Raw genomic sequence first — 17,824 nt, 5'->3', positions numbered from 1 at the left:
TCTCTCTCTCTCTCTCTCTCTCTCTCTTTTGATTTATAAGTTCATAATATCTTGGTTCCTGGTAACTTAAAGTCACAAAGAAAATGGTTTTTATTTTGACAGTCTGCTCAAAGTCCATTGAGCTGACTTAGTCCCCCAGACATACAGATTCACTGCCCTTCCCCCATTAGAAGGTAAGTTCCACAGCAGGTAAAGACACTTGCCACCAAGTCTGTAACCTGAGTTAGATATCCAGGACCCACATGGTGAAAGAAGAGGAGCAATTTGGTAATTCTACCTGCCCTTCCCCCCACTAATAAATGTTAATTAAAAACTTTAAAAAAGAAAGGAAAGTAATCTACATGCAAGCAACATCCTTATTGAAGATAATACTGTGTGAAAATATTAGGTTATAAAAATTGCTGTTTGAGTTGCTGACTTGATTTTCTTAAAAAAGTAGTTAAATGAGGTCCTCATGAGATTTGCTCAGTGAGCAAAGGCACTGGCCTCCAAGCCTGGAGACCTGATGCCAGAGCCTACATGGTGGCAGGAGAGAAATGACTCTGCACGTTGTCCTCTGACAGTCACACGTGTGTTGTGGCATGTGTATGCTCCTCTCTGCCCAAATACATAAAACAAGTGGAAATAAAGTTAAACAAATTCTATCCAACTTGGGATCAGGGCAGAATTTCTAGCCACTTCTGATGTAATTCTAAACAGATCTGTACCGCATTGTACTGTGTATTTGTGTGATGCGCTATTCTCAGGCAATTAATGATAAACTCTAAAGACGCCATCTCCTACAGCATCAAATATTCTTCTAAGAGGACATTCTTTATGCAACAACAAACAAGCACCCCCCTCAGAAGTGTGGGAATGAATGAGCTTTCATCTTTAGCAAATAATAAAAATACATACATACCCAAGACCTGTTTTAAAATAAATTTCTTTATGATTTTACCACCAGCAAATGTTTGATTTGTGTTTTTGTTTTAGAGGGTGATATATCTGGGGTTGTTGTGTAAAAATATTTCTTGGAGAAGGAGAGCTTTACAAAGAAACAGGTTAAGAAGCTGTGTGCTGTGTGCTCTAAGGGCCAGCTAGCTGTATGAAGGAGCCACTCACGCTGGTGATTTCCCTGGAAAACAGGCAGGCCCAGTTTGCACATAATGTTCCTCTTCTCTTTGACTAAATGATTAAATTAACCCTAAGTAAGTTGCAATTGATTTAAACATTCTTAATGATTTTAATTCTTAGAGGGAATGCTGCTGCAGCGACCATTTAGCATCACACGATTTATGTTTGGAGTTTGAGTGCCATTTCCAACAGAAGAGCACAAGACAAAGAGAAGCATGGTGGCTGGTCAAGAACACAGGTGTGCGCCCTACAGCCCAGAATACCTTTTATGTCTCAGATGAGGTTAGCCTCAATTTCCCGATTCTCATTCTCCTTCCTTTACCTTTCAAGCACTAGGATTCCAAACATGTGCTACCATGCCTGGCTGCCTGGGCACTTTTCTTAGCAGTTTTGAACTCAATTCCTTTATCTGCAGGTTGCAGATGATGAACATTCCCTCTCAAATCTACCCACAGGATTAAAAACAAGAGTAAAAAGACAAAGGGCATGGACTGCTCAGCATGGAGCCCATCCTCAAGAAGTAATGGTTCCTACTCTCTGCTTTGAGGATGAAAGTTTGAAAGCACTCATTCATGTTTCCAAGCAGTAATTCTGCCATGATGTCTTGGGAACCAGCATTGTGACTGGTACTGAGTTAAGACAAGAATGACATACATCATTATGTATGTCTCTCTCTCTCTCTCTCTCTCTCTCTCTCTCTCTCTCTCTCTTTCTCTCTCAACTGAAGCTCAAGGAAGAACATTTTGTCTTTGGGACCTTTCTTAATAACCATTGTTAAAAGGCTGGTGAGGGAGCTGATGAGATGGCTCAGTGAGTAAGAATACTAGCTGTTCTTCTAGAGGTTCTAAGTTCAATTCCCAGCCACCACATGGTGGCTCACAGCCATCTGTAAAGCAATCTGATGCCCTCTTCTGGCATGTACATGTAAATAATAAATACATAAATAATTAAAAGGCTGGTGAGGGTTGAGGAGGTAGCTCAGTGGGCAAGAACAGTTACTGCATGAGTCTCAGGACCTAGGTTCAGATCCAAGGTATCTGTGTGAAAAGGCCTGTCGCCCCAGCATGGGGGCTTGGGGTGGAGACAGGAAGAACACTGGGGCTTGCTGCCTGCCAGTCTAGCTGAAAGGTTTAGTGGAGAGACACTGTCTCCAGGTCATATAAGGTAGGGAATAATAAAGGACAACACAGAGGACTTCCTATGACTACCATATGGACTTACACATGTGCACACATGCATATAATGCACACAATACACAGAGACCTATCTTTCTTTCTTTCTTTCTTTCTTTCTTTCTTTCTTTCTTTCTTTCTTTCTTTCTTTCTTTCTTTCTTTCTTCCTTCCTTCCTTCCTTCCTTCCTTCCTTCCTTCCTTCCTTCCTTCCTTCCTTCCTTTCTTCCTTCCTTCCTTCCTTCCTTCCTTCCTTCCTTCCTTCCTTCCTTTCTCTCTCTCTCTCTCTCTCTCTCTCTTTCTCTCTCTCTCTCTCTCTCTCTCTCTCTCTCTCTCTCTCTCTCTCTCTGTCTCTCTCTGTCTCTCTCTCTCTGTCTCTTCCTTCCTTTCTTTCTTTTTTCTTTCTTTCTATTTATCTATCATCTATCTATCTATCTATCTATTTATCATCTATCTATCTATTGAGAGTTAGATGAGTAGAGAGACAGAGAAAGAGAGAGACAGGGAGAGAGGGAAGGAAAGGGAGAGGGAGGGGGAGGGGGAGAGGGAGAGGGAGAGGGAGAGGGAGAGGGAGAGGGAGAGGGAGAGGGAGAGGGAGAGGGAGAGGGAGAGGGAGAGGGAGAGGGAGAGGGAGAGGGAGAGGGAGAGGGAGAACACGAGTGAGCACTGGAGACAGCTATGCTAAGCTGTTTGCTCAAGACAAAATAAAGACACTGAGGTAGATGAGATTTTAACTTTCTTCAGCCAGGCCTTAGGTGAGAGCGAGATGCAGCCAGGCTTGCCTTCCTCCACAGAGCTGTCTAACAACAGCTCTGCTGATTTGATTTCTGACCACAGAGATAAGCCTGGAGAATAAGAAAGTCCTTTCCTGAAATATACTTTGTCTGTACTACACTCAACATTATAACTGTTTCAAAAAAGCGTACACACCAATTAACCTCTCAACAACCAAGACTAGAGACGAACAAGGCAGATGGGTGGCATGCAGTCTTACCTGGTGTGCCCACCACACCATCAGGTATGAGAAAACTGCGATCCAGGTGATGGAGCCGAAGAATGTAATAGGGAAGAACTTCCTGGAAGCCTGCAAGGCAAGCAGAGAGGAGAGTGTCAGCGTTGTCTCAGTGGTACCCTTTGTGGCTCCACCACGGCCCAAAGCCAAAGCCATCTTTGCCATTGCCATGATTTCTCCCACATTCCTACCTCCTCGCAGGATTACCAATCAGAGGATGCTACCTTCCCCTAATCAAACTGGGAGAGGAAACATTCATTCTAGGAAATTAAAATCAGTGGAAGCTGAATGGCTGTAGAACTCAGAAAGATATCTTCCTCTCTCCCTTCCTCCTCCTCCTCTCCTCACTTCTCTCTGAGACAGGTCTCATACCCTAGGCTAGCCTATACAGCCCAGAATTCACTATGTAGCTCAGGTTGGCCTCAGATCCTAATTTCCTACCTCAGCCTTTAAAGTGTTGTGACATGTGCCACTGTATTAGGCTCTGGAAGCCACTTTAGAGAATGTCAGTTCATGCCTGTAGTCAGATGTCCAATGCCATCTCCCTCTGCCCTTTATAAGGTCTGGCTTCTCTGTCATTTCTTCTGTTAAACATCTTGCATCCTCCTTCTATCTCTTCCCCTCTCCCTTTTTTTTTTTTTTTTTTTTTTTTAGTTTGCTCCCAAGTGCTCCAGAACCAGGCCATCAGAGTCTGGCAAACCATGTGTCACAATAATCTACATGCCAAACCCTGCATGTGACTGATTATATGGAACAAAAAATGGGAAGGATTAGGAAGGTTGAAAATAAATGAATTCGTCTTAGAGTCCCATGAATTATCAGGAAAGTCATCTCCACAGATGGATGGTGATGGCTAGTTTCTGGGCACAGACCTCACACATCAGTTGGCGTGGACAGAAGTGGAGCTGCCCAATCAGAGCAATTGCTAAGGGGGAGGGGCAGGCCAGGCACATTCTTGGGAATGTGTTTCCTCCTGTGTGCCACTCTGACCTATACTACAAGTCCCATTCCTGTGACACTGGACTTTGCATCATTTTGGGCTTGTACAGTGTGAGAACACTCAGAGTTCCTTCCCTCAGAACATCACTCAAAATTCAGGCACTCAGAAATGTAGTCTTTCAGGACTAACAGGATAGCCTAGTGGGCAAAGGTACCTGCTGATAAGACACAACCTGTGTTCTCTTCTTAGAATCCATGTGGTGAAAGGAGAGAACCAACTCCTGCCAGTCATTTCTGAGCACATGGACTAAACAATGAACAAACAAATACATAATAGATGCAATATTTCTGACTTCATCCCATTCCCAGGCAATGGTGCTTTGTGATGAACTAGTTTCTGCTGATTCTCTTGATGGGAAACATGAGCCATGCTTAGTTAGACAACAGAATGCTGTTTGAGAGTCTACCATCCCTTCTTGCCATTGCTTTTGATTTCAGAGCTTTCTTTGCTGAGAAAAACACACATCGTGCTTTGATAATGCCATCCAGGTTAGGGCAGTGGCGCCTGCAGTTCATGTAAACAGGGGAAGCTCAGTTGTCTGAAGAGCTGCCATGGAATTTGAAGGTTTGTTGGAAGGAAAAAAATAAACTCGTGTGTGGAAAATCTTTTAAGTTTGAAGCACAGTGATAGCTTATGGTTCCAGACAAGGCTTGTATTCTCTGTTAATTTCAAGCTTTGAGTAAGTCTTTTTTATTATCATATTAGTCACATAAGACTGAGACTTTACAAGAATCTTTTGTCTCTTTCAATGGCTGCTGCTTTTCAGAGGAGCATTCTCTGGGGTGACTGTAAGAGCAAATGGGCATGCTCAACTGGGAGAGGGCATCATGATGTTGAGCAAGCCGAACATCAATCACCCTTAAGTGCTTCCCTATGCTCATTCTCCTTCTTGGTTTTCTTTCTTTCTTTCTTTCTTTCTTTCTTTCTTTCTTTCTTTCTTTCTTTCTTTCTCTCTCTCTCTCTCTCTCTCTCTCTCTCTCTCTCTCTCTCTCTCTTTCTTTCTTTCTTTCTTTCTTTCTTTCTTTCTTTCTTTCGAGGAAGGGTTTCTCTGTGTAGCCTTGGCTGTCCTGGAACTCACTCTGTAGACCAGGCTGGCCTTGAACTCAGAAATCTGCCTGCTTCTGCCTCCCAAGTGCTGGGATTAAAGGCGTGTGCACCACCACTGGCTGGCTCTCCTCCTTCTTAGAAAAGTGTTTTGGATAAGGGCTCTTGTCTCTCCTAGAGCCCTGGGTACTTCAGTGTGTGATGAGGAGGCACCTCTTCCCCCCTTAGCCCCCCAAAGTTGAGCCTACACCTTTGATTCCCAAAGCAGATTTCTTGAAGGCTGGGAACTGGATTCCTGAGGTATGGAATCCACCACCTACCCCAGAGAAGACACCAAGGTCGCCCAGGCAGGACACTGAATTGACTGGACTTTCCAGCCTTTTCCTTCTGATTGCTAGTTATTGTTTCAGGATGCAGGTTTCACTCTCCCAGGGCCATGCTCTGTCGTAGGCAGAGACAGGCAGTGATTGCCACATAAGGCTACCCCTGACTCCAGTAGGAACTAGATCAGGATTCTGCATGTGTCATGAGAATCACACATAAGAACAGAGAGCTATTATCTACTTTATGCTGAGCCATCCATACCTTGCGCCCTCAAGCCTCCTCACAGGTGGATCTATTTCCAGCTTTGTGTGTTTACTAAATGTATACTTTTCTTTATTTCTCATTTAATACATTTGAAAATGTCCCTATTTGCATGTCTGTTCATTCAGATGACCTTGTCAGTCAGAATCATAATACTAAGATTCCCTTATAACACTGGACTGTAGAACATTCCCAGCCAAATGGACAAAGCCAGGGTGACATTAGGGATGTAAAGAAACCAAGTGGAAACCAATCCTTCCGTGAAAACCTGCCCAATCCAATATTTGATACTTATGATTCTTAATCAGGATATCAATTAATAATTAATAGGCATCAAAAAGCACCAACTGTTGAATTAGATAGAGGCTTTTTCAAAAAGCAAATATTCTTAGGTGAATTTCGGGGTCCTCATCACTTACTAGGAGCAGGTAAAGATTTGGTGCCTACTTTCTATACAGATCTTCAATTAGAGATGAAATTCAGGTCAGCTGACTACACCGTATGTGTGCCTCACACTTCCTGAAGAAAACAGGGCCAAAAACTGCTCAAAATACACACAGCCACAGACAGCACAAGTATCATCACCATCACCATCACCATCATCATCACCACCACCACCACCACCACCACCATGATGCCAGGATCTATTCCCAACGTCAGAAAATTTAAAAAAGCATCCAGGAAACAGAGGCCAGTGATCCAGCTGTTTGGCCATCTGCCTCCCCAGCCTTCCTATATTGTTCTTGCTTCGGAAGTTGCAACCCTTCATGCTCCAGCAGCTTGTCTAATTGTTTCTCTGTCAAACTGCCTTGCCATGCCCAGTCTCACAACCCACGAAATCACTTCTCTCATTTCGGTCTGGACCGTTCTCCTCATTTAGACTCCACGGTTTCATTCTGGATATCACTGCCCTGGAGCATCTGTACAGGTATCAGGTTACCAGTCCCATTGGAAGAGAGAAAATAGCCCTAAAAACCGAGGTCTAACACATTAGGTGAGAGTCAGGAATGGTGCCTCATTTTGACATCTGTTAGGATAGGCTTTGTACCAATTAGCAAGTGAGCAAATTGTGTCCATGTGCTGTCCATTTCGTTTCCAATGTAATGGTTAGGTACCTAATTGACAGCTAATGTTCCCATTAGACGCTTTTAGTAGAGCAGTGTGATGTTGGTTTGAAAAATGTCACTGGACAATAGCTGGCTGAGCAAACAGGCCACGTCCTTGCCGTTCTAAATTTAATAGTCACCGGGCATCTACTTTGTGCCATGTCCTGAAGAATATGCTTTGGGCGGAAGGGATGGGGGTGTTGCTACGTAGCCTAGAGTGTTTTCAAATTTATAACTGTCTTGCTTTGGTCTTCTGAGTAATAGGTCACAGGAACTTACCGTTAAGTCTGGCCTGAAGCATACATTTTTAAAACACTCATGTATTTATTTACCTGTTCATTCATTTATTTAGTGTTTGTACTGGCTAATTTTGTGTCAACTTGACACAGCTGGCGTTATCACAGAGACAGGAGCTTCAATTGAGGAAACGCCTCCTTGAGCTCCAACTGTAAGGCATTTTCTCAATTAGTGATCAAGGGGGAAAGGCCCCTTGTGGGTAGTGCCATCTCTGGGCTGGTAGTCTTGGGTTCTATAAGAGAGCAGGCCGAGCAAGCCAGTAAAGAACATCCTTCCGTGGCCTCTGCTAAGCTCCTGCTTCCTGACCTGCTTGAGTTCAGTCCTGACTTCCTTTGGTGATGAACAGCAATGTGGAAGAGTAAGCTGAATAAACCCTTTCCTCCCCAAATTGCTTCTTGGTCATCATGTTTGTGCAGGAATAGAAACCCTGACTAAGACAGTGTGTGTGTGTGTGTGTGTGTGTGTGTGTGTGTGTGTGGTGTGAAGGTATGAGAAAAACTTGTGGGAGACTGTTATCTCTTTCTACCATGTGGGTCCTGGGAATCAAATTTAGGCCAGAAGGCGTGGTAGCAACTGCCTTCACCTGCTGAGCCATCTTAAAAAACATTTAAGAAGTTTTCACACAACAATCCTACTAAGATGAAAACATGGCCACCCTGGTTAAGACAGTGGAAGTTGAAATCTCTGCTCCCAATTGCACAGGGATTTTTCACTTAAGAAAAAAAAATATAACCTCTTTAAGTTTTGGTTTCTTCACTTGCAAAATGCAAGCCTAAAACAGTACAAATCTAAATGTTCTGAAGATTTATGTACACAAAAGGTTGAGCAGAGCACCCGAGGACATAAAAAGTGCCCGGATAATAATTACAGTTGTGTCTGTACACTATTGTCTTTAGTGCAGTTTTTGAGCAATGAGAAGGCTGATCCCTGGGATGGTACTGTGGATGCCTGGTAAGATGGAGCCATGGCTTCCCTCTTAGTAGCTGACCGTGGCTGAACAAACCACTAACCTCCCTGGGTCTCCATCACTTCATTTTTGCTGCATCATGTTGGGCTCCTGCTAGACAATCAATAACAACCTGGTGAATGAATAGATGAATGAACCTACAGACCTCTAGCTGGGCGCTCAGCATCCTTCCTGGCTCGCACAGATCACGTCTTCCTGTCTCAAGAGCATCCATCTCAGGCCACAGGAGAACATAACATTGGGTGTTTTATTGTTTATTGTTTTCAGTTTCCCTCAAAGTTATGTTTCTCATCAAGAATTACACTTTAGCCCTTTCACTATTCAAACAAAGTTGTTAATTTAAGAAGACTGTAACTGTGAGACTCCTGCTTAGTGTCTGAGTGGAAAGTATGCAATATTCAATAAACATAGGCATAAAATTTGCATAGAAATGACGTGGGAATAAAAACAAGTGGGAGTAATATTTATTCTGAAATTAGAGCTATCCAATCATGCTTTCTCTGTAATTATTGGTAAGCTTTGGGATTTTCATCCCCATTAGGAATTTAAAAAACTACAGAAGAAACAGAGATCGTAGGCTCTAAAGAGGAGCGAATATTTGTTAATTTTCCCATTCTTTTCCTTCTCCCTTGATATTACCTCCCATGGCCTTTGTGGACATATGTGAGGTCTGTGGCAGGACTAAAACAAAGACACCCCCCCCCCCCACCCCAGCTGCCAGTAAAGCTCCGTCTGGTGGTTTGAATATGCTTGGCGCAGGGAGTGGCACTATTAGGAGGTATGGCCTTGTTGGAGGAAGTGTGTCACTGTGGGAGAGGCTTTGAGGCCCTACTCCTAGCTGCCTGGAAGATAATCTCCTTCTGGCTGACTATGGCTAAAGATGTAGAACTCTCAGCTCCTCCAACACCATATCTGCCTGCACGCCACCATGCTTCTTGCCATGATGCTAATGGACTCAACCTCTGAAAGCATAAGCAAGCCCCAATTAAATGTCCTTTATAAGAGTTGCCCTGGTTATGGTCTCTCTTCATAGCAATGGAGACCTAATCTAAGACACTCTGCCTTTCCCATCAATAGATGATCTCTATCTTCTCTGAGGTCTGGGTTGGCTTTATACTGGCTTTAATCAACAAAATGTGCTGGCAATGATGGAGTCAAATTCCAAACTAGATCTCAGGAGGGTTTTTGGAGTTTTCATTCTTATAGTTCTTGGTCATTTTCTATCCTGTGACTAAGTCCAGACCTGACTACTGAAAGAGATCTTGCTGAATACAAGCTGTTTCATGGGAGAGGCTCCTCTCCTATGACAACCTGCTCCCAGGAGAACTGCCCAACCGAGCCAAGTGTAAACTTCCCATCTTCAGAACCATGGGCTGAAGCATTCTAGTTTTAAGCTGAGTTTGAGGTGGTGTGTTTCAGAGCAAAAAAAAAAAAAAAAAATTGACATAAGAAACAATCTAATAAAAGTCCCCTGTAATAAACATGACCAGGAAACATCTTAACGGGTCGTGTATCTATGGGCAAGGTTTATTTCATTTGGCCTCTTGTATGTGCAGGGAGGTACACATAGCTTGTCTCCCAACCAGTGTGCTCTCGGAGTAAACTGAGACTATTGCAGACAACCTGGGGCATAGTCTCTTTCTGCAATATTGTATTGAGGCTGATCTCTCTCTTTTTTTTTTTCTTTTTTTTTCTTTTTAATATTTTTATTACATATTTTCCTCAATTACATTTCCAATGCTATCCCAAAAGTCCCCCATAGCGCCCCCCACTTCCCTACCCACCCATTCCCATTCTTTTGGCCCTGGCATTCCCCTATATTGGGGCATATAAAGTTTGCAAGTCCAATGGGCCTCTCTTTCCATTGATGGCCGACTAGGCCATCTTTCGATACATATGCAGCTAGAGACAAGAGCTCCGGGGTTCTGGTTAGTACATCATGTTGTTCCAACAATAGGGTTGCAGATCCCTTTAGCTCCTTGGGTACTTTCTCTAGCTTCTCCATTGGGAGCCCTGTGATACATCCAATAGCTGACTGTGAACATCCACTCCTGTGTTTGCTAGGCCCCGGCATCGTCTCACAAGAGACAGCTATATTTGGGTCCTTTCAGCAAAATCTTGCTAGTGTATGCAATGGTGTCAGCGTTTAGAAGCTGATTATGGGATGGATCCCTGGAAACGGCAGTCTCTAAATGGTCCATCCTTTCATCACAGCTACGAACTTTGTCTCTGTAACTCCTTCCCTGGGTGTTTTGTTCCCAATTCTAAGAAGGTGCACAGTGTCCACACTTTGGTCTTCATTCTTCTTGAGTTTCATGCGTTTAGCAAATTGTATCTTATATCTTGGGTATCCTAAGTTTTGGGCTAATATCCACTTATCAGTGAATACATATTGTGTGAGTTCTTTTGTGATTGTGTTACTTCACTCAAGATGATGCCCTCCAGGTCCATCCATTTGGCTAGGAATTTCATAAATTCATTCTTTTTAATAGCTGAGTAGTACTCCATTGTGTAAATGTACCATAATTTCTGTATCCATTCCTCTGTTGAGGGACATCTGGGTTCTTTCCAGCTTCTGGCTATTATAAATAGGGCTGCTATGAACATAGTGGAGCATGTGTCCTTTTTACCGGTTGGAACATCTTCTGGATATATGCCCAGGAGAGGTATTGCTGGATCCTCCGGTAGTACTATGTCCAATTTTCTGAGGAACTGCCAGACTGATTTCCAGAGTGGTTGTACAAGCTTGCAATCCCACTAACAATGGAGGAGTGTTCCTCTTTCTCCACATCCTCGCCAGCATCTGCTGTCACCTGAATTTTTGATCTTGAGGCTGATCTCTTTATTTTTGCATTTGTCTATCACAGATGGCCAAGGCTGGTGGGGAATCTAGGCATCTTAGTCAGGGTTTCAATTCCTGTACAAACATCATGACCAAGAAGCAAGTTGGGGAGGAAAGGGTTTATTCAGCTTACACTTCCACACTGCTGTTCATCACCAAGGAAGTCAGGACCGGAACTCAAGCAGGTCAGGAAGCAGGAGCTGATGCAGAGGCCATGGAAGGATGTTCTTTATTGGCTTGCTTCCCCTGGCTTGCTTAGCCTGCTCTCTTATAGAACCAAGCCTACCAGCCCAGAGATGGCACCACCCACAAGGGGACCTCCCCGCTTGATCACTAAATGAGAAAATGCCTTACAGCTGGATCTCGTGGAGGCATTTCTCCATTGAAGCTCCTTTCTCTGTGATAACTCCAGCTGTGTCAAGCTGACACAAAACTAGCCAGTACAGCATCTTAGGAACCTTTATTAATAGCTGACAAAAAATGGGGTCTGGAGAAATGCATTTCTCGAGGTTGCTCCTATAAGATAGGAGAGGGGGAACAAACTGCCACAGTCAGGGCAATCGAGTGAACTCGACTTGGAGTGGGGGTGGGGGCTGAGGCTCTAGTCTCCTTTGGCCATTGCTATGAAATCTTGCTTTGAGTTCTATGTAAGTTTTTCACTTCTGGTCATCATCACTATGATGAGACACTCTGACTAAAAGTAACTTGAGGAGGAAAGGATTTATTTGGCTTCTACTTCCACATTACTGTTGATTATGAAAGGAAATCAGGACAGAAACTCGAACAAGGCAGGAATCTGGAGGCAGTAGCTAATGCAGAGGCTGTGGAGCAATACTGCTTACTGGCTTGCTCACCACAGCTCGCTCAGCCTGCTTTTTCGTAGAACTCAGGACCACCAGCCCAGGGATGGCAGCTCCAAAATGGACTGGACCCTCCTCCATCAATCACTGATTAAGAAATTGCCCTACAGGTTTTCCTATAGCTCCATTTATGAAAGCATTTTCTCATTTGAGTTCTGTCCTCTTAGACAGCTTTAGCTTGTATCGAGTTGACATAAAACTATCCAGCAAAGCAAGCATACCTTGGCTTAGTTATTAAACTATGAATTTTGTGTTATTATGCTCTTTAAGGGCCTCTGTGGTCCTTAGTGCTGAATATTTGCTGAGGAAATCTGAACATAACTAAACGTTCCCTTGGTAGTCTCATTTCTGCTTGGAACAGTACACCAAACCCAGAAAAGGACAGAGAATGGATGGACCATTCTCTGTCCATTCTTCATATTGTAGCTGATGCTTGGGGTGGCTAATCTTCATTGTTTTGACAGGATTTGGAATCACATAGGAGAGATACCTCTGGGTTTGTCTTTGAGGGCACACCCAAGGAGGTGTAACTGAGAAGAGGAGGCTCACCCTACATGTGGGTGACAGCATCCTTTGGCAACCCCAGGTGGGGCAACAGAAGGAAATCAGTGGGCACTAGTATTCACAGCTCTCTGCTTTGACTGTGGGTGTCATGTGACCAGCTGTCTCATGTCAATCAGTCATGCTTTCCAGACCTGATGGAATTTATCTTTTTAAAACCACAAGCCAAAATCCAGCCTTCTTTCCTTAGGCTGTTTCTGCCAGGAAGCCAGTCACAGCAGTTAGAAGAGGGACTAACAGAGAAAGCTCCATCAGCCCTTGAGGGCAGACTGCATGGCGAAATGTGATATGGTCGAGAGGCTACCTGGCTAATGAGAGCCAACTGTTGCTTTGCTCTGTGCCCTTGGGCAGAGCATCTTGGGAGCAGAAGTGCATGGTAGGGCTGAACTTCACTTCAAGTGGGCAAGAGGCAGAGAGGAAATGCTGGGACTCTGGTAGCCTTCTCCTCTCCCTTTTATTCTATCTACCCCTGTGACAGATCTGTCCCTTTCCATAATCCTCCCTGAAACACCTTTGAAGTCCTACCTAGGGGTGTTTCTCACAAGTCTTCTAGGTGATTCTCAGTCCAGTCGAGTTCACAGTGAGGATTGACTATCACCTCTCACAGCTCAATCGTGACAAGTCTGACTGAGGAGAAGACGGAAGTGCATGGGACTCTCTTCACTGCGCAGCCTGCCCTCAAAGGCTGGTGAGCACGGCTATGGCAGGCCTTGCCCTTCTCTCCCATTCCCTCTGCCTTGCTAAAACCCACTAGATTACATTCCTAAAATGGCCTCCAAGGTCTGTTCCCTTATGTGGCTACTTCCTCCTCCTGAGGATGACCACCAAGGTCCAGCTATCAAAATACTGAAGTCCAGCAATCAAAAGCCTCCTAACCTACAGGACCAATTAAAATTAAACACCTCATCCTAACACAGGATTTCCCCTTGTAACTTTATAAACTGCAATTTTCCTGTGGGCCAGTTTGTGTTTCTTCTCTAGCCAGAGGCAGTCCTTTGCCCATTCCCCTCTGGGATATATATCCCTACACCTTCTCCCTTGTTCCTTTCCCCTTCTTCCTCTTCTTCTATCTCTCCTCTCTCTCTCTCTCTCTCTCTCTCTCTCTCTCTCTCTCTCTCTGTTTGTTTTTTGAGACAGGGTTTTTCTGTATAGCCCTGGTGTCCTGGAACTCACTCTGTAGACCAGGCTGGCCTTGAACTCAGAAATCCGCCTGCCTCTGCCTCCCAAGTGCTGGGATTAAAGGTGTGCACCATCACCGCCCAGTCTGGTCTTTGTCTCTTATCCCCTGCTCTTTGTCCTTTTGGGGAAAATAAATCTCCTTTGTCCTGGCTGAGAACTTGGTCTTGGGGATCCTGTGCTGATATTTTTTCTTTCACCAATAATACGTATATCCTATTATAGATGTTTCTGGAGATCCCACGAGGTGGTCTGTTGAAAATATCAGTGCAGAATCTGATACATGATAGGCGCATGCTTCTGTCATGTGTGTGCAGATGTCCGTGCCCTATTAATCTCATTAGTGTTTCCACTCCATTAATGGTTCAGGATCTGAGTTTGCCAGCCCTGGGAGAGAACGTTCCTTCGCTTAGTCTGCACTCACAGTTTGCAGTTTGCTAATGGTATGTATGGCATTCACAGCTTTGACATCTGACAATCTCAAATAATAATATTGGGTATAGTGACGGGAATACAATGGTAGAAGGAATATCATACATGTAGGCATTTGCAATTCTTTAAATCCAATGTTTTAAATCCAATATATAGCCAAAAGAAAATTTAAGAAAATGCAGAACTGCTTTCCTGCTTGGACCTTGAGTTGTATTCCTTAAGAGAAAATCACTATGGAGGGTTCCAGTATTTTGACATTTTTCTCATCGAGAGATTCATATAGCATGTGACACTGGTGTATATATTCCAGGTCGACTTTTTTACGATTTAATTTTTGAAAATTGTGTATATATGTATGTGTCTATGTCTGGGTTTGGACACACCTGTCTGCAGGTTCCCTCAGAATCCGGAAGACAGCATCCCCAGAGCTGGAGTTACAAGTGGCTGTGAGTCACTTATTGTGGTTTCTGAGAACTGAACTTAGGTCCTCTGCAAAAGCAGCATGTGTGTTTAACCACTGAGTCATTTTTCTTGCCTCTAGGTGAAGGCTACCACTTTTCTCTCCCTTTGTAAAATGTTACGCTCTCTCTACATATTCCTGGTGGTCCTGGAACTCACTATGTAGATCAGGCTGCCCTTGAACCCACAGAGATCTGCCTGGGGTAGAGATGAACCATACCCAGTGTACCCACTCCAATTCCTGTCCCATAGGATCCATGAGCAGAATAAAATGGTGGTTTCACACGTTTGATTTCTGGGGTGGTTCATGTTTTTTTAGTCACTGAACAATCGCTGTGGTTGAAGTTTCAGGCATGCCTGACATGCATGAAGTTACATGCATGTCACCTCACCTTTCTCTTTAAACACAACTGGAAATAGATTATGGTGGCTACCATGCTTTTACACTGGAGCTGTTTCTACAGGGGTTCACTCACAGGTTTGCGGACGTCAGGTAAGGTGATCCAGAGAGGGAACACAATGGGAAAAACGATTAGGAAGGTGGCCTGCTTGCGGGTGTTGGTTGGCCAGGACAGGCTGAGGGGCTGGTCATCTTCTTCCTCGGCAGTCTCTGTGGCCTTCTGTAGAACAAGAGGATAGATATAAACAGGCAGGCAGGCAAGGGGAATTACAGGGCTACAAACCGCAAGACTGCAGAGCAAGTGAAGGTCCTCTTGAGTCCCACCCAAGCTTTCCCAAGCCACCTCAGCTGCCTTCATGGGCTTTCTTTTGTAAGAGCACCCCATCTGTCACAACCTGAGGCTCAGGAACAAGCAGTTCTCCACCCCTCCAGAGCACTCTAGAAGTTTCTTTTCATTCCTTGGGGATATCTTATGGCCTCTCATGTTTATCAACTTGTGGGAAGCCACATGTGCCGTTGCAGAGTGGCGCTGGCTACCACTGGCCACTGCCCATGATTATGGGTAAACAACCAATGTGCACATGTGCATAAGAGGTTTTTGCCAAGTCACTGCCTGGCCCGACGCATATTAATGAGGTACTGGTAGTATAACCAATCAGGTATGGACACATCACTCCTAGGCCTATATAAGCAGCACCATTTCTGGGTTCAGGGTCTTTTTCGCCTATGCAATCAATGCTCTCCCAATAAACGTGTGCAGAAGGATCCTATTGTGGCGTTGTTCTTGCTGGCGAGACGGGCGCTCACATCAACTGATTATTTAGCATCAACCATAGTTATTACTCATAATTTCTTTTTGATCCAACTGTGTCTCTTATTCAACTGTAAAAACAATGGGCTTCTTTATGATATTTGAATATAATGTGCCTTGATATGATTCACCTCATCCTTTCAAAAAAAAAATCTCCCTTCATGACTATTTCATGATTAACAATATCTGCTGATCTATTGACCTGTGACCCCATCTCCTTTTCCCTAGGGCTGTGATTCAGACACCTTGGAAGGAAGAACACATGTTTTTAAAAAAAAAAAAAAAAAAGAAGATCTCTTCCTGCCCCATTCCTTTCCCCTCCTCTCTTCCTCTCCAACTCACCAGGCACACAGAACTCATTTCAGAAACTGTTCAGTGATAGTCCTGAGAGGCCCTAGCCACTTCTCTCCCACCCAAGAATAAGCTCAGCACATCTGCACGGGTGTTCCTAACTTGCTTAATCAATGGGGTGAATTCGAAACCATTTCATTCGTCATTAAAGGCATATTATCCAAACACATGCCTCAGGACTCAGAGAAACAGGGCTGAAGCATACCATGGGATCAACCCTGCCTGACATTTCAGTCTCTGATGTGGCAGCCTGCTCCCAGTGTTCTGGTGGCTTCTATTGCAGTCAGCTGCTCTCAAGCCCCAGGGGCAGAAGAGACAAAAGGTGGATTTACCCAGCAGGATGACCATTGGTCCCTGAGATGTGGCCACAGTGTCACCACTGCTGACACCATCCATTGCTGTTGACCTGCTTGTATAGAAAAGACAGAGCAGCAGCGGGACAGAGCACCAGATCTAAAAATATCAATAAGTGCTCTTGCAGTGACGTTTCCTTTAGATAGCACAGATAGCACTGTCAGGCTTTTGCACATGTTTTAAGCACCTGGGTTGAACTCCTTCAGTGTCTGTGTTCCTAAGGAAGGACAGGTGGAAAAGGTTTGGGTCAGATGGCTTAAGGGACAAAGCACTTAACTAGAGGTCATGGCTGGGTATGTAGGGATCCATAGCAATACTACTGCTAATTTATTTACTGGTGCACATTAGGGATGGACAATAGTGCTTTAAAAAAAAATCAAGAGATTGGAAGTCATACTGGAAAAGACTGAAAAGAACAGGTTTGTGGCAGTGGGTAAGAATTCACAAAGTCCAAATAAGAGAGAATTGTGGGGATTAGGTAAAGAAGCTGACAATGTATTTTGGTTACCTCAACCTTCATCAAACACATACCGCAACCTTCTCCAACCCATTTGTTAATGTGATGCAGAAGCCGCTCTGTCCACCACTGTCTTTTCTTCTGGAGGTTCTGTCCCAGATCTTAGCCACCTCATCATCCTTGGAGGAGAGGTGACCCACAGAGACAAACATCTCCTATGTGCTTACACATGTATGGTACCATCTGGGTACAAGAATCTGTGTGTCATGGGGCAGTTGGGGGCCTATTACATTTTCTTCCAATGAGGTCTTCATGTAACCAAATGAATGACTTTCCCATCCATGACCTGGTAGTAGGCACCAAGAAGTAGGCATGGAGAGTTGAGGTACTATGCCAGCCTTCATGAGCACTGCACCTCATGCCATGCACATACAGGGTTAAACCGAGCAGAGGATTGGCTTCCCTGATGATGAATCAGCTCATCTGATGGATTCGTCAAGCTCTTTCTCCTGGGGTAGCCTCTCCTCCCCATTCTGACCCCACCTCCATCTACAACTTAACAACTTATTTCTAAACTCCAAGCTATCCTTTTTGAGAGAAAAAAAACCCCAAAACCCAAAAGCAATGCTTTATGACTCATATCATTTTAATGACACCAACAGATGGTGACATTTCATCAATAACCTTCTTCTTGTAACCTACGGATTAGCTCTCTTCTCCATCTGCCAAAGTCACCAGGCAGGCAGCGCCACGAGCAAATAGCAGAAAATAATTGTCTGTTTGGATGCTTAAGCTCTAAACACACCAGTGTCCAGTGCAAACAG

At 44.2% G+C, this 17,824-nt stretch overlaps 1 protein-coding gene across 9 annotated transcripts in view; it reads right to left on the bottom strand.

Annotated features, from left to right (window-relative positions):
* Positions 1–17,824, bottom strand: part of Slc24a2 (solute carrier family 24 member 2) — a 245,733-nt gene that overhangs the window by 21,221 nt on the left and 206,688 nt on the right. For all 9 annotated transcript variants that reach the window (XM_085839192.1, XM_029476317.2, XM_029476319.2 and 6 more), the window contains 2 exons: positions 15,104–15,247; positions 3,281–3,370 (listed from right to left, as the gene is read on the bottom strand). In XM_085839192.1, the coding sequence (XP_085695318.1) occupies positions 3,281–3,370; positions 15,104–15,247 (234 nt within the window). The remainder of the gene's footprint in view (positions 1–3,280; positions 3,371–15,103; positions 15,248–17,824) is intronic.

Source organism: Mus caroli, unplaced genomic scaffold (assembly GCF_978045245.1).
Source record: "Mus caroli unplaced genomic scaffold, Mus_caroli_1 scaffold_6, whole genome shotgun sequence".
NCBI lineage: Eukaryota > Metazoa > Chordata > Mammalia > Rodentia > Muridae > Mus > Mus caroli.
Note: the sequence above shows the minus strand (reverse complement) of the source record. Positions and strands in the feature narration are given on the sequence as shown.